This window comes from Ambystoma mexicanum, chromosome 9, assembly GCF_040938575.1.
Source record: "Ambystoma mexicanum isolate Mex_15411 chromosome 9, UKY_AmexF1_1, whole genome shotgun sequence".
Classification (NCBI taxonomy): domain Eukaryota; kingdom Metazoa; phylum Chordata; class Amphibia; order Caudata; family Ambystomatidae; genus Ambystoma; species Ambystoma mexicanum.
In genome coordinates, this window is record NC_090931.1 from 970072437 (window position 1) to 970088410 (window position 15974).

The window sequence follows — 15974 nt, forward strand, 5'->3', positions numbered from 1 at the left end:
CTTCATGGCGCGGAGATCTTCAAGCCAATTGGGCTGGCAGTGGCGAGCGGGAGTAAGAGCGGCATGGGGTGTGATTGTTGGTTGTTTCAATGGATCAAGCAGGCCACCTGGCTCTGGAACACCTGGAGATACTTGGTATACTTGTTTCCAGGCAGAAGTATAAAGCATTGGGGTAGTTGAGCTTTGACTTAGTGATTGCCTCGATATGGTCTTTCTTGTTGGAAAGGTAGAAATGACGCTACTAGTTTTGCCAAATAAGGGACTGTGAATGTACATGGCATTGGACCTATACTTTCAGTACAACTTTATTTACTTATTTATTTATTTTAACATTTATGTAGCGCACAAAGCCCAGAGGCATCTAGGCGCTTTTTCTTAAGAAATTGGTTACAGTCATATGTGAAAACAAGTAAACAGGTTACAGCCTTATCTTACAATTTTTCCAGGTTTCCTGGAAAAGTTTGTCGTTGCAAGAGTTGCATGTGTTGTATATGAAGTAGGGCAGCAGATAAATGGGTTAGGCCAGACAGGAAGTGCAGCCGGTATGTTGGGAGTGTCCTTGTGAGCTACCCGTGGGAACCCCATGCTTGCCCTACACTGATGTGTACATTAGTCATCAGCCTGGGTGAACAGCCAGGTTTGAGGCCTTTGCAGAAGGGCCAAAGTGATGTGCCTGTCTTCAGTGGTGGGGGCATGGAGTTCCAATGTTTGGCGGCAAGCACTGGGAAGCAACTATCACAGCTTTTGGATTAAAAGAATCCCTCCAAGCTCACCCAGAGCTTGCCCCGTGCCCCTATCACTGAGCCAGCAGAAGCTTTGGAGTTGCCTGGTTTTAGCTTTGCCCGGTGCCTAGTTCATGTGTGCACCAGGATATTTACTGAGCTTGAATGGGAAGAGGTGCTCGAATTGGCTTGTTCTCCAGTGCAGGGATGCTGAGATTGTCCTCTATGAAGCCAAACACTCCAGTAGTTTGCATAGAGTGGCACACTTCTGCCATGGAGCGGCACACTTCTGCCATAGAGCGGTACACTTCTGCCATAGAATGGTACACTTCTGCCACTTCCTGGCAAATGAAGTGTTGTTTTTGCCTAATCCAAGGCTTTATATTTTTGAAATGGAATATCACTCGTGTGAGGGAGGCACCTCACTCAGAATACTCTCTACCTATTATCAAAGCTAACCCATTATGTGTGCATCCGGCCAACCTCATGACCTATTGATCTGCCCTGTACTGGCTGCCTCTTCACATCTGATTTCAGCTATACTGCTCCCAGGAGCTTGCATGATACCAGTCCACTCATCGGTAACTGGCTGTGGGGTTTTTGACAAGTTGTTTGCTTCTTTACCGATCCAAAAGCTGTAATGCTTTACATCGTACCCGTAATGCTGAACCCATTTTCTGGTTTCCATGGTTGATATTTGACTCATTGAGTGCTCATTGATTTTGCCAGATAACCAGTGGTGGAAATGGAAAAAATGTGGTAGGGGATCCCACAAGGTACAGGGTGGGGCGGAGTTTGGGGGAGGTGCCCGACGAGGCAGGGTTTTGGGCAAGGGTGGAGCTGGCAATTGACCTCCTATCAAAGGAAATGTCCAAAATAATAGTTTAAAACGGTGCAAATTCTTTCATGCTGCTTCTTTGCCAAACTATATATCAATTCCACTTTAAACCACTTCCACGGCACTGATGATGAGTTACTTCACTATGCGGATAATAGTTTTGACCAGTGTTGCTGAGTAAATATTATTTAAAATACACAATTTGCATCTCATTTTATAAAAAAAACTCCCCCTTGGGTACTGTTGAAACAAGGTGATGTATGTTTGCCGTAAGCAACGTTTTCTTTTACTTGAAGCACACACGGCCCTGCGCCGGCAGCTCCCCTCTGAAAGCAGTTGGGTGGCTGCATCGTGTGGGATAGTTTAAATGTTAATAGGGGTATGTATTTATTCTTGCAAAGTTTGTCGGATACAAGTATCCAACAAACATTGCATGGATAAATAATCTGGGTCCATGTATCCGACAAACATTGCATAAATAAATAAATAAACCCGGTCGTGGCTGAGGACTGTAACTTCCTCTGGTGACCTCTTGACAAAGTTACAGTTTGCGTGTCCTGCAGCTGTGACCTATATCAAAGTCCTGCTGTGTACACGTAGGGGGGCGGAGCCAGCAGAGCCTTCATGAGCTGCTCCATCCCCCGACTCTGTGCCGTCGCGGGTGTTTTTGTTTTAATTTTTTTTTGTCGAAGTAACCCAGCACAGAGCATGGGTTTGGGGTTTGGGGTTTGCGGCGGCTGACTCTGGCTGGATCCCAAGATCCGGCTACATATCTGGTGCCGGATCCCAAAGCCGGCCCAATGACCAGCACTGCAGATGACAGAGTTTCTCAGGTGTGACCATTTCATTAACCCTCGGAATAAAGTCTCCTCCTGAATGTTCTTCTCCCCCGGCTCACTGCATGAACGACGACGACCCTCGCACCCAGGTAAAACTTGAGCCCGCTGTCGAAAGCCGCCTTGGCAGCTTCTGTCCTCTCTTCGGATCCTTGAAGGAGAAATAGAACCCTCTCGCCTGCTGATAATCCGAGCCTGCTGCTGCACCCGTGCATTGACCCGTTGGCTCACGCAAGCCAGATAGCCCCTGCTCTAGCCCTGCCACCCACCCTACTGCTGCGCCACCCCTCACCTGCATTCTATCCGGAGAGCCACATAGGCAAGCTTTGAACCTCTGCAGCAAAGCTCCAAGAGACAATTAAGCTTGCTGGGTGAGCTCTATAAATCAAAATAAACCTACCCATGTTCCCAGGGAAAAATGTGCAATTGCAACATGGGCTTGCATAAAATACTGCTTGCATATATCTGAGAAGGAAGGATGAGGGCAAAAATGGGAGCAAAACTATTTATTTTTTCGATTTGTATTCATTGTTTTGCTGTTGAATAGAATGCAATTTCTGGGGGGTGCGGAACTGTGTCCTCCATTCCTTATTCAGCAGCAAAAGGAGGCAAGAAAAGGCCTGTGTTCTCGCATTCTTTGCAAGTGGAAACAATTAATAGGAGCTTGTCTGCGTAACTCGCCTTCTAATGCATATCGGTGCTTAATTGCACATCACGCAAGTCAGGTAGCATGCACGCTGTGTCATGTTGTACTCAGAATGTTGTACATGGCATGCGTGACTTCCTGGCCTATGAGAGGGCCCCTGTCTGCATTGGGTCGAACAGTTGACTGCACGCTTGCTATGTGTAATTGGTAATTAGAAAATCATCATTTGTAATTACTCTGGACAGATATTGACCACACGGTAGAGTTAAAAGAAAATTGTCCTTGGGGGGATTATTAGCGAGATAGGGCCACATAAATAATTACATTTAGAGTTTGAAGACATAGTTCAATATTTGTAATTATCTTTGTGTGGAACTGCCTGGTGCTTGGGCCTCCACAGGCTGTGGAATGAGGGCAGCGACACATTCTATGCATATCAAAGTGCAGCCGCAGTGATACTTGCTCCGCTCTCGCTCTCCATAAACCAGAGATGTGGTTGCATTTTGCCAAAATTTGCATTTAGATGAATGTGTTTGCATTTCTCAGATATACATTCAATTGTGATGGAACTAGAAAGGGAATTTAATAAAAGTATTTCATAATTACTGATCAATAAATATTTCCCATTTTTCATCTGATCAAATAGCACTTCCTAGTGCACTTGAAGTGTGTAGTGACCTCATTAAGTGTGCGATGGTGATTGTCATTGCAGGTTTACTTATGAAATTGCACCAGTTTTCGTCTTGATGGAACAAATCACTCTACGCAAGATGAGGGAAATTGTTGGATGGTCGAATAAAGAAGGGGATGGAATATTTTCACCGGGTGAGTGTCATTCTTCATTACCGCCTATGGACAAGAGAGTGTGAATGTACCACAATATGTGCGTCATCGTATTCCTGTCACAAAAATACTACGCTTCATTACAAAACCGGATGGAGGATATTGCTTTTGCAAATAAGGTGCCGGACGGGTGAGTGAATATTACGGCAAATGTCTTGTGATTCTGTGCTCGAATCATGCATACTGCTCTCACCGGGCACACTAACGCACGCTCTCCTTAGCCACATCAGCTGTTCTAAGTAAGATGGCGCCCGCAATAGCGCACAGGGGACACATACACCAACCGAGGTTCTGCAGACTCGGAAACCTTTTTGCTTTTCCAAACTCAAGTCTGTGATTTAGACATTAGATTGGCCTTCCCACAGACAGTGATAATGTGCATTGGGATTAACCCATAATACAGAGGTATATGCATTACCCCTTTAAAGATGTATAAATAGTGTGTGAGATGAAGAACTCCCTATTGTAAGTTATAAGGATATTGCTAGTCTCCAAAGAGCTGTTTGAGCTACTAGATACACAAGTCCAAGAGCTGTGCTCCTTTATACAGTCACTGAATTCTGTGCTGACTTGCAATACCCTTCCTAGGGGGTACTTTATGTCTTATAATACATAGCAACACCATCAGAATTCGCTTTAATCCTTGGTCTCTTGCTTACTCTTTTACACAAAATATTCCAGTTGTTGATACATATGATAGCTAACAACTCTCTTTGCTTGGGAAAAATAGATCGGAACAAATTGCAAAGAATATATAAGCCGTTAATTGCAATGTATTGAAAAAGGTTTTTCTGGATAAAACAAGTGGCCCAGATATGTGATGTATCAGTGATGTCATCAATGGCATTTGTGATGTCATCTTTCATGTCCTGGGTGTTAGTTTTAGCAGTGCACAGTGGTGGTGCCAGTTATGCTTGCTTAGCTTACCATAACTGGTGAATTTCTGAGGTTTTTTGGTTTTACTTGTAACCTTAACGTCCCTTTAACAAAGTTTTGTCATTGAATTTCATAGGTTTTTATTAGTGCAACTTAACCATAAAGTCCCTTTAAAAAAGTTTTTTCAGTTAATTTCATCGGTTTTTATTAGTGCAACTTAACCATAACATCCCCTTAACAATGTTTTTTCCGTGAATTTCAGGGGTTTTTACCAGTGCACGCTAATTTCCTACAACTTACTAATATCATACGTACCCCAATATAGCAACATGTTTCTCTACTTTACAAAGTTTCACCTTCTAGCATCATTTTTAACACTTCTATACACTTTTTGAAACTTTTCCCACTGTTTTGCGTTCGTCGACGACCGCGAATGTCTGACGTCATCGTGAACTTTTCGGACAGTGTCAAGTGACGTTGCGCGCGGCATGATGATGTGTTCACGAACGTGTCCGCACTTCGTGAACGGGTCTATGTTTCGTGGAAAGTTCGGAACTGCATTTTGTGCTGTTATAGGAACTTTCAAGCTCAAAATGTATCCCTGCACGGATCCTACACCTATTCTTACTCATTATCCATTAACAATCTAGCACAGAGCATATACTTGGCAGAATAGTAGCAAAACTGCTGTTTATCTTATAAATGGCATCAGCTATTACATCCCTCCTCCCCAAGAGCCACCACCACCACCAGCTGGAGGACCTTCACAACAAAAAAAGCACAGTACTTCCAAAGACAATGAAGAGAACCAAGAAGATGAGGTAGAGGAAGTGCCTAGCTCTAGCACCTAGAGAGAATCATGGGTGTGGCAATTCTTTATCACTGTTGGGAATGTACCAAAGGCTAAAGCTACCAAAGTAAAATGCACTAAGTCGTGGACTAACTGGACAGTGCTCCTACGGGACCATCTCCATGAGCGGCAGCACTATATTAGTCACCGCGATGCTCTCAGAAACTTTGTTCCTTTCTTAGCAAGTAGTAGGCTGTCTTCCTCCATCACATCTTCCTCAACCAGTACTCGAACCACACAATCTACTTCTGTGGGACACAAAATCCCACCAGCTACCTTGCAAGCAATAAAAGAGGCTGTTGAACCAAATCTTTCGAAGACAACAGTACTCTGTATATACTGCAATAAACCACTCTGCAGGGGGGAGCAATTTCGAAGTGCTTTTATGGCTGTAATTAAGGAGCATGAGAAACACTACCCTCTACCTTAGATATAACACACACACAACATCTTCCCTTGTCCACCCGCCCCTCCATATTAGTGTTTGATACCTCTTCCCTCATTTTCCACCCCACCTTACGTTCTAACCACTCCTGCAAAAAATTATCAAAAAACAACAAAAAAAGGTTCATTTAGGAACCACCTTTCACAGATAAAAAATAGAACTAAAAAAAATCTTATAGACTCCATCTACTTTCTCAGTAAAGTACATAGACTCAATAAGATTTTCCAACATTTCCATTAACATTTTGTGTTATGCTACTGGGAATAATGTGGCGTTTATCCCCCATGCCAGGTTCTGGAAGGGGGGCTAACAGCCTGCCAGCCCAAGTTATCGGGCCAAGTGAAGCGAGGGCAGATAACGAGGGCTCCAGACCTTTATCACCTGTTCCTGCCCCTGCAATGAGGGATGAAGGCCATAAGCACCCTGGGTTGCCAAAGCGGTAACCCAGGGTGCTTAAAAAAGGATTTTTCTTCCTACACTGCGACGCGTGCAGCGTCCCACTGTAGGAAGGAAAATCCTTTTCCAAGATGGCCACCATGGAAAGGGAAGGCAGGGCTCCATATAGATCCCCTCTTTCCTTTCCCTGGCAGCCTGCAGAAAGCAAAGAGAGAACCCTATGACCATATTACGACAAGCACATTTTTTTCCCTTTCAAACCTATCCCAATTTCGAAAGACTTTACCACATAGCCGGTCCCTGGTGGCCATGGCCACTTTTTCCCCATTAGTCGTCCCTCGTGGTCATGGCCAGTAGCCAAATTGTCCGATCCATGACCTTATGCCATGACCTGGACATTCTGGCCAATGCCCATGGCCTCAGGCTATATCTTAGTCACATAAGGTATATAACTATTTTTTGAACCTACATTATGACACTTGTCAAAAAATAAAACATGGACACATTTGCAAAACCATGCTTTCAAGTCCTTGCTAATGCGCCTTACAAGGATTTGCTGGAAATCCACCCATGTTTACTTTTTCAAACTTGTCAAAATGTACGTACATACAATAGTCATATTACTTAGCCTCCACATGACAAAATCCTACCAATTTTTTCTAAAACATTTATATCTAGATCTGAAATCTTTTTCCAAATGTGTGTGCAGATTCATCAAATGGGATCACATTCATAAGCCTTTCACAATATTCTGGGACCCCCCTATAATTTTGTTCCCTTTTGACAAAACAGCACCACACTTTTCACGACCATTCAGAATCAAGTCCAGAATGGAAATCCATATTTTCATGCAGTTTCATTGAGTGGCGCCAAAGTTATAAGCCATCCAAAAACTGCTTTTCACCAACCCTCTAATGCACAAATAAGCACAGATGCCCCCGAACATCTAATATGTTCGCAGACATCACATGACTGCCGCGGACTGTTCACGGACATCAGAGAAGAAAAACGCTTGTTTTTTTGGCTTTTTAAGGCCATTTCCCATCCCATCCTCATCACCCCTCACCTTCCCAGAGATTGTTTCATTAGTTTGACAAGTACAATGTTGTGTTTTTATATATATGTTTACCGCAATGTCCACGGACATCGGTGACTGTCTGCGGATCCAACATGGCGGGGGTTTCCAAAAATCTGATGCACCTCACGTTTTTTATTGACCAAATCAGCAGACGTGTCCGATGTCCGCGGACATCAAGTCGCCCTCTGGACCAATCGGGGGCCCGTTCATGGACTGAACAGAGAAATTAGTCTGCGGACCGAGCCCAGATATTACTAATTTATTTGTACCTAGTTTTTGGTCATTTTAAAAAAGAATACTGGACGGGTTTACACCAAATTTACATAGGCTTGCTTTCAGGACCAAGCCGCCATTCCTGCCGCAAATTTTGTGAAAATCCATCCAGCGGTTTGGGCTGTAGGCGTGAGCACAATTCTTTTTCCATTGCATCTATGGGAAAAACCACACATTTTTGGACCCCACCTATAACTTTGCCCCCGCCCTTGTGGAAACCTCCCCAGACTTCGCAGGATCGATTTGACGAGGCAATATACTTATTTTGAAAAGTTTCATAAGGATTGGTCTGGGGGGCAAAATTATAAGCCTCCCAAAAACTGCTCTTCCTTTTGGTTGAGCAACATAACCATAACTGCAGGGTCGCTGCCGCAGGCCCTGTCAAATATGTATTTGTTATTAATGTGATTTGGTTACATATTAAACCTTTCACATGGCTATCAAAACGAAAAAGTTATATAAGAAAAAGCAGATTAAAAAATATATCATCTAATTCATCTCATTGGACAAATTAAAAGAACAAATATTATTCAGTTAAGATCACAATCAAATCAGTTCATTTGTGGAGCTACTTTGCATACAACTATAGCAGACATTTTATGCAGCCAAACTTAAAAGCTCTGTTGTACGTGCATATATATCTCCTACCAGTTTTAAAAAAAAAAATCTTTAAAATTAATGAAATCAATTGACAGTGCTCACGAGTCTCCCCTCGTTATCCACTCCCCACAAGCTTCCATACATTACACAACTAGATATGTGTACACATCTCTCATAGTGGTTTAAGCAGAGGTCGTTCGAGACTTTACAATTTATATATCAGCATCCTAAAATGTACACTGCATAATGAGTACATGTGTTAAATATGGTCAAAGCAGCTTCCTCCCAGGTACACTGCATAATATGTACATGAGATATATATATGGTCACAGCTGGCTCGGGCACACAAGCACGATATGATATGGGGTCAAGAGGGCGCACGTGAGAAAAGGCAGGACATGTCAGAGGTTAAACAAGCGATTTTTGGGGCGATGTATGCGAGTCACGAAGCTTTGACGTTTATACACATCTAACTACATGAACGTGTGGGCAGCAATATTTGGAAGAAAATGTTCTAAAAACTATCACAGCACATTGAATAAAAATATCAACACATATATGTGCCTGATTCACAAAGAGTTTCCATTTGCGGGTTCAAGTTGCAGTGAGTACAATTGGGCCTGTAGTCAACTGCAAATGGTTCCCAAATGGCGATTCACAAAGAATCGCACATTTTGCGCCAGCAAGTCTTACCTTCCGTGCTTTGAACCCACAATTGGAGTTGATTCTCAAAAATCAAACCAAAATAACATGGAGAGACGAACAATTACAAAAACGTTTGATAACATTTTTACCTGAAAGTGGCCTCAAACGTTGGGTTAAGTGAACCACTTCAAGGATAAAATATGAACACTTCCCGAATAACATTTTATTTGAAAAAGTGAAATGTGTTCCTACGAATGTGCTTGTGTGCCACATGTTAGCCTAATGGTGCACAATGGTGTCACCCTCATTTGTATTGCCTATCCATTGACACGTCTCCAGACCCCTCGATTTTCCATATGCAAAGTGATTGTGTTTCTAGTTACATCTCCCTCCCACCACTTAAGTTACAGGTCGCCATTTTTGAGATTTGTGAGTCTTCTGCCAGAAAAATGCTCTTTGTATCAGGCTTTATGCATGCATGTAAGATATTCATCCAGTCTCTTGCCACCCCCATGTATCAGGCTTTATGCATGCATGTAAGATATTCATCCAGTCTCTTGCCACCCCCTTTCGCCTTAAGTGCCATAAACATGTTTTTTTAAAAATCCAAATATATCTGATTACATTTTGGAACAGTTGATAGTACATAACACAGGTGACTACCAGAAATGGCAAGTAACAGTATATGAACAATTATTCGTTTAAAAAACAAACAACATATAAAATCCCTGGTACCCTCCCTCGCCCCCTTGCAAAGCCCTCAAACCTGGAAGCAGTGTCTGGATAGTTGGTATATTATAGTCAGAGTTAGAGAAGCAACTTAAAGGGAGAGTGAAATCACATATGAAGGCAAGCATGTTCATGGAACCAAAAGTATTCAGCCAACTAAAATGCTAAACACCAGCAGTTCGTAGGACATAACACATCTTATCAAAGTTTTCCACCCCATCCTGCCTCAGTTATCGAAATGCATTATCAAAGAGTAAATGTGCAGGTCACCAAACTAATAGGTTAAGCGCTCTAAGTCTTTGGGGACATGTAACTTCTCTGTAGCCGGTGCACATGAAACATAATATGGGTCGTCATTTAGCAAGGAATATGCTTTGAGTAGAGTGGAGGTCAGCTGTGCGTTTTTCCATAGCACGTAGATGCAAAAGCTTACATAGTAATGAACTGGGTCAGGGAATTGTAGGCCCGCACTGATTGGGGTCGCTTGAATTATATTTGTGTCAAGCCTTGTATTCCTAAAGCCCCATACGAATTGATCAATGTCTTGTTGTAACTTATTTAGGTGTATCTTGTCGATTGTAATAGGGAGGGCTTGGAATATATAGAGCAGGGGTTGGAGGATATTCATTTTGAGTGCTTGGATTCTGCCAAGCCAGTAAATTATGAAGCGCTTCCAGCGCAACAGATCCTGGTGAATCTGATGAGGAGTTTTGAGTAAATGGCTCTGTATAGTTCTGAGATCTTAGGCGGCAAGTAGATTTCTAGCTATTTAATTGTGACATCCACGATTTTAAAAGGGGTTTGTTTTAAAGAAAAGCCAATTTGCCTTGGGATCCTGATAAATTCACTATTTCTGATTCGTCAAAAGGTACTTTGAAGCCTGAAATTGACCCATACTTCTTCAGCTACTCTACCAGAAGGTTTAGAGAAAGGAAATAGCGTTTTAATGTTATAAGAACATCGTCCGCAACATAGCTAGCATCTGTTCATTTTGTCCAAAGCGTATTCCTAGAATATTGCCATTGCTCCTAATTCTTAATGCAAGAGTCTCCATTGTGATGGAAAATAACAAGGGTGATAGCGGGCACCCTTGTCTGCGACCTCTCTCCAGTCTGAATTTGTGGCTATTTATTTTTATGGAGGCGGTGGGGCAGCTGTAAATTGCAAGTGCCATATTCATGAAGTGTTCTCTGAACCCCGCAGCCAGAAGAGTCTGTCTCAGGCATGACCAATCCACCCTGTAAAATGCCTTTTCGGCATACAGGAAAAGTAAAATTGTGGGTTCACTGGGGAATCTAGACACTTTGTCTATCAGATGGACTATCTTTCTTATATTGTTGAAAGTTTGATGCCCACTGATAAAACCTTCCTGAGCTGTGTGGATAATATCGGGAAGAATCTGTTCTAATCTATTGGCAAATAGTTTAGCATCTAAATTAAGTAGAGCTATGGGCCTGTAGGAACCACATTCCTCAGGGTCTTTCCCAGGATTTGGTAAAAGGTTTATCACTGCCATACCCATCGAGTTGGATATCGAATTAAATAAGGTTGTTACGTGGGCTATTAGGACCTGGTTTTGTAAAACAGGCGTGTTAGGCAAAAAAGGTCCAGAACTTTATTGTCCTTCAAGAAATTGTTGGCATGATGTATTTCTTTACTGTTTATTGGTTTGTCAAGAGCTGACCTTTAAGGGCGGATCTATGTGATAGTTTGGAAATAAGATATCTAGGTAGGGTTAGTCGGCTGTATACATATTTTTGTAAACATATCAGAACAGGGACAGCTTGGATGGATCCTCGTGTAACCTGCTGCCCCCTTGTCTCTGATTGTTTGGATGTGGGATTTACATCTTTTATTCCTAAGGGTATTGGCAAGGAATTTGTTAGCTTTGTTACGTTTTTCATATTATCATTGTTTCAGATTGAGGAGAGTTCTTTCTGCTTTATTGGTTGCTAATACATGTAATTGTTGTTTGACCTCCCTCAGCATGCACAGAATGTTGTTGGAGCCTGTCTTTTTATGAAAATTGTATTTCTCTTGAAGTTCAGTAGTTCAGTAGTAATGGTTTATGTTCCAGTTGCAGAGGTCTGGCAAATTCATACCAAGCGCTAAACATTTTGAAAGTGCACCAGTTATTATTGTATGGGGTTTGTTCAATTGAAAGTACTCTTTAATTAGTGTTTTAATATCATTACAGACAACTGAGTCTCTCAAAAGGTGTTGGGGGAGTGTCCATTCCCTGCAAAGGTTTTGACTGGATGGAGATCCCAATTGGGTTAGGGTCTGAAATGGAGTTGGTGTCTATTTCAGTCTCATGCAGGGAGCTCTGTAGGTCTTTCGAGACCCATATGTAGTCCATTCTGGTCTAGATTTTATGAACACTCGAGTAGGAGGATTAATCTCTTTCACTGTTTGGGATTCTCTCCAAGAGTCCATCAATCCCAGGTCTTTTATTTTCTGTTCAAGCCCATCAGAAGCTTTTTTAGTTTGAGCAGAGGCACTCTGTAAATGATCCAGAAGCCTATCCATAATTAGGTTAAAGTCTTCTCCCACAATGAATTCCCCTGTGACGAAGCTTGCTAATGTGTCAAGAAATTGCATTAGGAAATCCTCCTGGCCTAGGTTACGACAGCATATGGGTGCAATAATCAGCTATCTGCCACCAAGCTGCCATATTATTAGGGCATGTATATAACTTTAATACAATGTAGTGTTGTTTCTAGAGCAGAGCAAAACTTTAACGAGTCCTGTGTTCACTCCCAACAACATACCAGTGTGAAATAAAACTAAATCCCATTAACAGCATCCAGCACTTCAGAGCATTAACATATTTAAATTCACCAGATTTTAGGTTCAACCCCTCTAGTGCCGATGTATAATCATCTGTGTCGGGAACCCCTGCCTCTGCTTTGTATAGGCAGGTCTCGGTACTGAGGCTGGCATAAAAATCCACAACTTGTTTCAACCAACCTAGTCCTAGTTTACTCATGGTCGCAAGGAGAGATGCATTGGAGTTCTAATCAAGTCATAGAAAACGATTTTGTCATGAGACAATTGCCAGGAGCCCGTCTCTTCCCTACGAAGCAGTGTTAGGCGTATCTTGTAACAGTACGTTGACTATTCTGTCCCAGAAATGCATTACAACAAATTTGGGCTACATATATGGATCAGCGATGGGATAGCACTGGTAGCATGGTGTCCCCTTCCCAGGTTTTTTGAAGGCCTTGTAGAGTTTGGAATTGTGGATGTGCATAAGATTGTTTCTGCTCGGCATCAGTATTCTAAGTGGTAAACCATTTTCTTTCAAGAGAACGAGTCTCTGATTTAACGAGTTGATTTCTGTTCATCCTATTGGGGAAGAGGTTTTGGCCTCCTTTTGGACGCAACCATCGTCAAAGGGCTCCCTCGATCACCTCTTGACGGGTTTCTGTCTCAGGCCGTCTATGGTAATGGCTTCTCTAGATGGAGATTTCTCCGTCCTCATCAAGTGAGAAGATCCTATGGCGCTGGTTGTGGTAACTGAATTAGTTCCCTGTCGGGAAAGTCCATCTGAATCTAATCTTTTCTTCAAACCGTTTATCCACAGTTGGTTTTAATTCACGCCTTTTTCTTAGAGTAGTGATAGAAGGATCCTGGAACTGTTGGATCTTCGAGTCCTGGAAATCAAAGCAGCCTCTGTCTCTTGCTATCACCAATAATGTGTTTTTAAGTTGAAGTTAAAGGTTTTAAAGAAAATGTCTCTTGGGAGAGGTGCATCTTTTTTCATGGGGTGCGGGGTACCAACCCTGGGGGTGGGATGTTCCTCCAACAAGAGCTCTAGGAATATCTTGTTCAGGAGGCCTGTAAACTCTGAATACTCAGTAGATTCCCAGAGGACGTTCAGGCAGATATTTCCCCTGTGTGAGCGGTTCTCAAGCTCCATTCATTTATTTGACAAACCATTTACTACCATCTGGAGCAAGGTTGACACCTCTTGGGTTAGTTTGGGAACCTGACAGGTCAGGTCCTCTACTAATTGCTCTGGGGTGGTGATCCTGTCACCCTGGCCCCGCAGTTCTGTTTTTAGCTCGGTTATGTTCCTGGTAACATCCTCCTTGAGTTCCAACTGTTCTTAGTAAGGTTGCCTTGAAAGCTTTGTAGACACAGGAGAAGGTTCTCTTTGGATAAAGCTACCGTTGTATGCTGTTTGTTCTCTGTTCTCAAGCTTCCAATTCAATGGATCCAGGTAAGGAACGAGAGGAATACTATACCAACTACATCATCCCGCCCATGTGAGTTTTATTCAGTTGGGAGCTCATTGTTGCATACACTGGGAGTACAGCGCAGGCAAGCACAGGGTTATTTATGAGGTATGATGCTCCTTTAATTTTTTAGGTCAATTTTAATTTTTGTAGGTTACATTTTAATTTTGTAGGTTCATTGCAACAGACAGCTAGAAGGACAACGTGATGATGTGTGTAGCACACACAGCAGTTCACCCCGGCTGGGTCAACCCATGCACAGGCCAAACCAGACAGGTGAAAAAAGGGGGTGTTTGTTTATGCTGTTCAGCGACCCATTTAAGCTTGCAGGTTTCCCCTATAGGGTGGTTGAGAAGTTTGCAGAATGATGAAAGAATTGTGGGTCTCACCCGTATGAGCACGAGACTGAGGCAGACTCCAACTTGCTGGAGCGCGTTCAATGGCTGATGGAGTCCCCCTGGCTCACATGTTGTATTCATCATATATATATTTTGTGAGGCGGATGCCTTTGGACCGCAGCACTGTCCATTTAAGTAAGCGCCAGGTGTCCTCGGCCATGGCAAGGCATGTGTTCGCCTCCTCTCAGGGCCGCAGCATTGACATTGCCTCAGTTCGGGCCCTGGCGCACCATCAACACCCTTGGAGCTGCTGTCCCACAGCACCTTCCCCGCGGACATCTCCAGGGTCCAGAACCTCCACCCGAGTAATCATATGGTATCAGGCTCTCAGGCGTCCCCGGGACTCCAGGGCCGCACCCAGGCTGCCTGTGATAATCTTGCTGCTGAATGGCAGAAGTAGTATCTGATCGTAGTCTTGCCTATAGATCGGATCAGACTGATAGTCAACCCCACATTCTCCTCTGATAAGGCACAGTGATTGCGTTTCTCATAAATAGGTTACATCTCGAGGAGCACCCTATTTTAGCCTTTCTCTCTTAAGAGCAGGGAGTTTATTACATTGCTGGCTAATTGGTATTGAAGCATCCAAACAACCTGTTTTAAAGACTAGGGGCTCATTTAAAGTTTGGTGGTATCCTGCCGGTAATTCCGACGAGATACCACCAAACGGTATTTCTGTTTCCACCACCTGATATCCCGGTATTACCAGGATATTACAAGCGGCGGAAATACTGGTAAGAATTGCAATTATTTCCAGCACTGGTAATACTGGTGCCAGAAATACCGGCCTAAGTAACCTCCAGCTAAATCATGTAAACCCCACCGGCAATCTTGTAGTTTGCCGATCCGGAAAAGTGCTGGTGAACGTTATTACCGGCACTTTTTTCCCAGACCGGCAAACTTATAATGAGGCCCTAAAGATTTTTTAGTAAAATAACATTATTTCACTTTCTTCATATAAAATATATTTGTTCAAACTCATTTCATTAATTTGGCTGTAAAGTCAGTTATTTTCACCTCTTCATTTCTACGGGGATATTTTTCAGTCCAGGCCATTCCTCCCAAATTATTATATAACAGAACAAATGCTGCACCTTCCCAGTCACAATACACCTTCTTATCACACCTTAAAGCTCTTTGGAAATATTTGGGGCCTGATTCGAAAAGCGTTTTTCAATGCGTGCATCCCATTGAAAAATGCTTTGTGACTAAGGCCGTTGTTCTCTGATTCACAATTCTGCAGGACACGAATGGCATCACACTGAGAGGTCCCAAACCTTCTGCAATGTGTGTGTGGTTGTGATGCATACTGACAGCTACTCGTTTCTTTCGTTCAAAATAAGGTTTAGTGTTATGGTGGGTGCTCTAGAGGAAAGACACTGCTGGTTCATAAAGGTGGGTACTGTGAGGGCTCACGAATGCGAGGCAGGCCCACAGATGGTAGAATAAACGCCTCGCTTTCCCTAACCTGACGTGGATTTCCCTACCTGTCCAACTAGGACTACAGGAAAACACTCTAAAAGGGTATCTGTCCCTCACACCTATACACACAACATGT

At 42.9% G+C, this 15974-nt stretch overlaps 1 protein-coding gene across 4 annotated transcripts in view; it reads left to right on the top strand.

Moving 5' to 3' along the window:
* GAD1 (glutamate decarboxylase 1) overlaps window positions 1-15974 on the top strand; it is a 356368-nt gene that overhangs the window by 233828 nt on the left and 106566 nt on the right. For all 4 annotated transcript variants that reach the window (XM_069616186.1, XM_069616187.1, XM_069616188.1 and 1 more), the window contains one exon: window positions 3755-3867. In XM_069616186.1, coding sequence (XP_069472287.1) covers window positions 3755-3867 — 113 coding nt within the window. The remainder of the gene's footprint in view (window positions 1-3754; window positions 3868-15974) is intronic.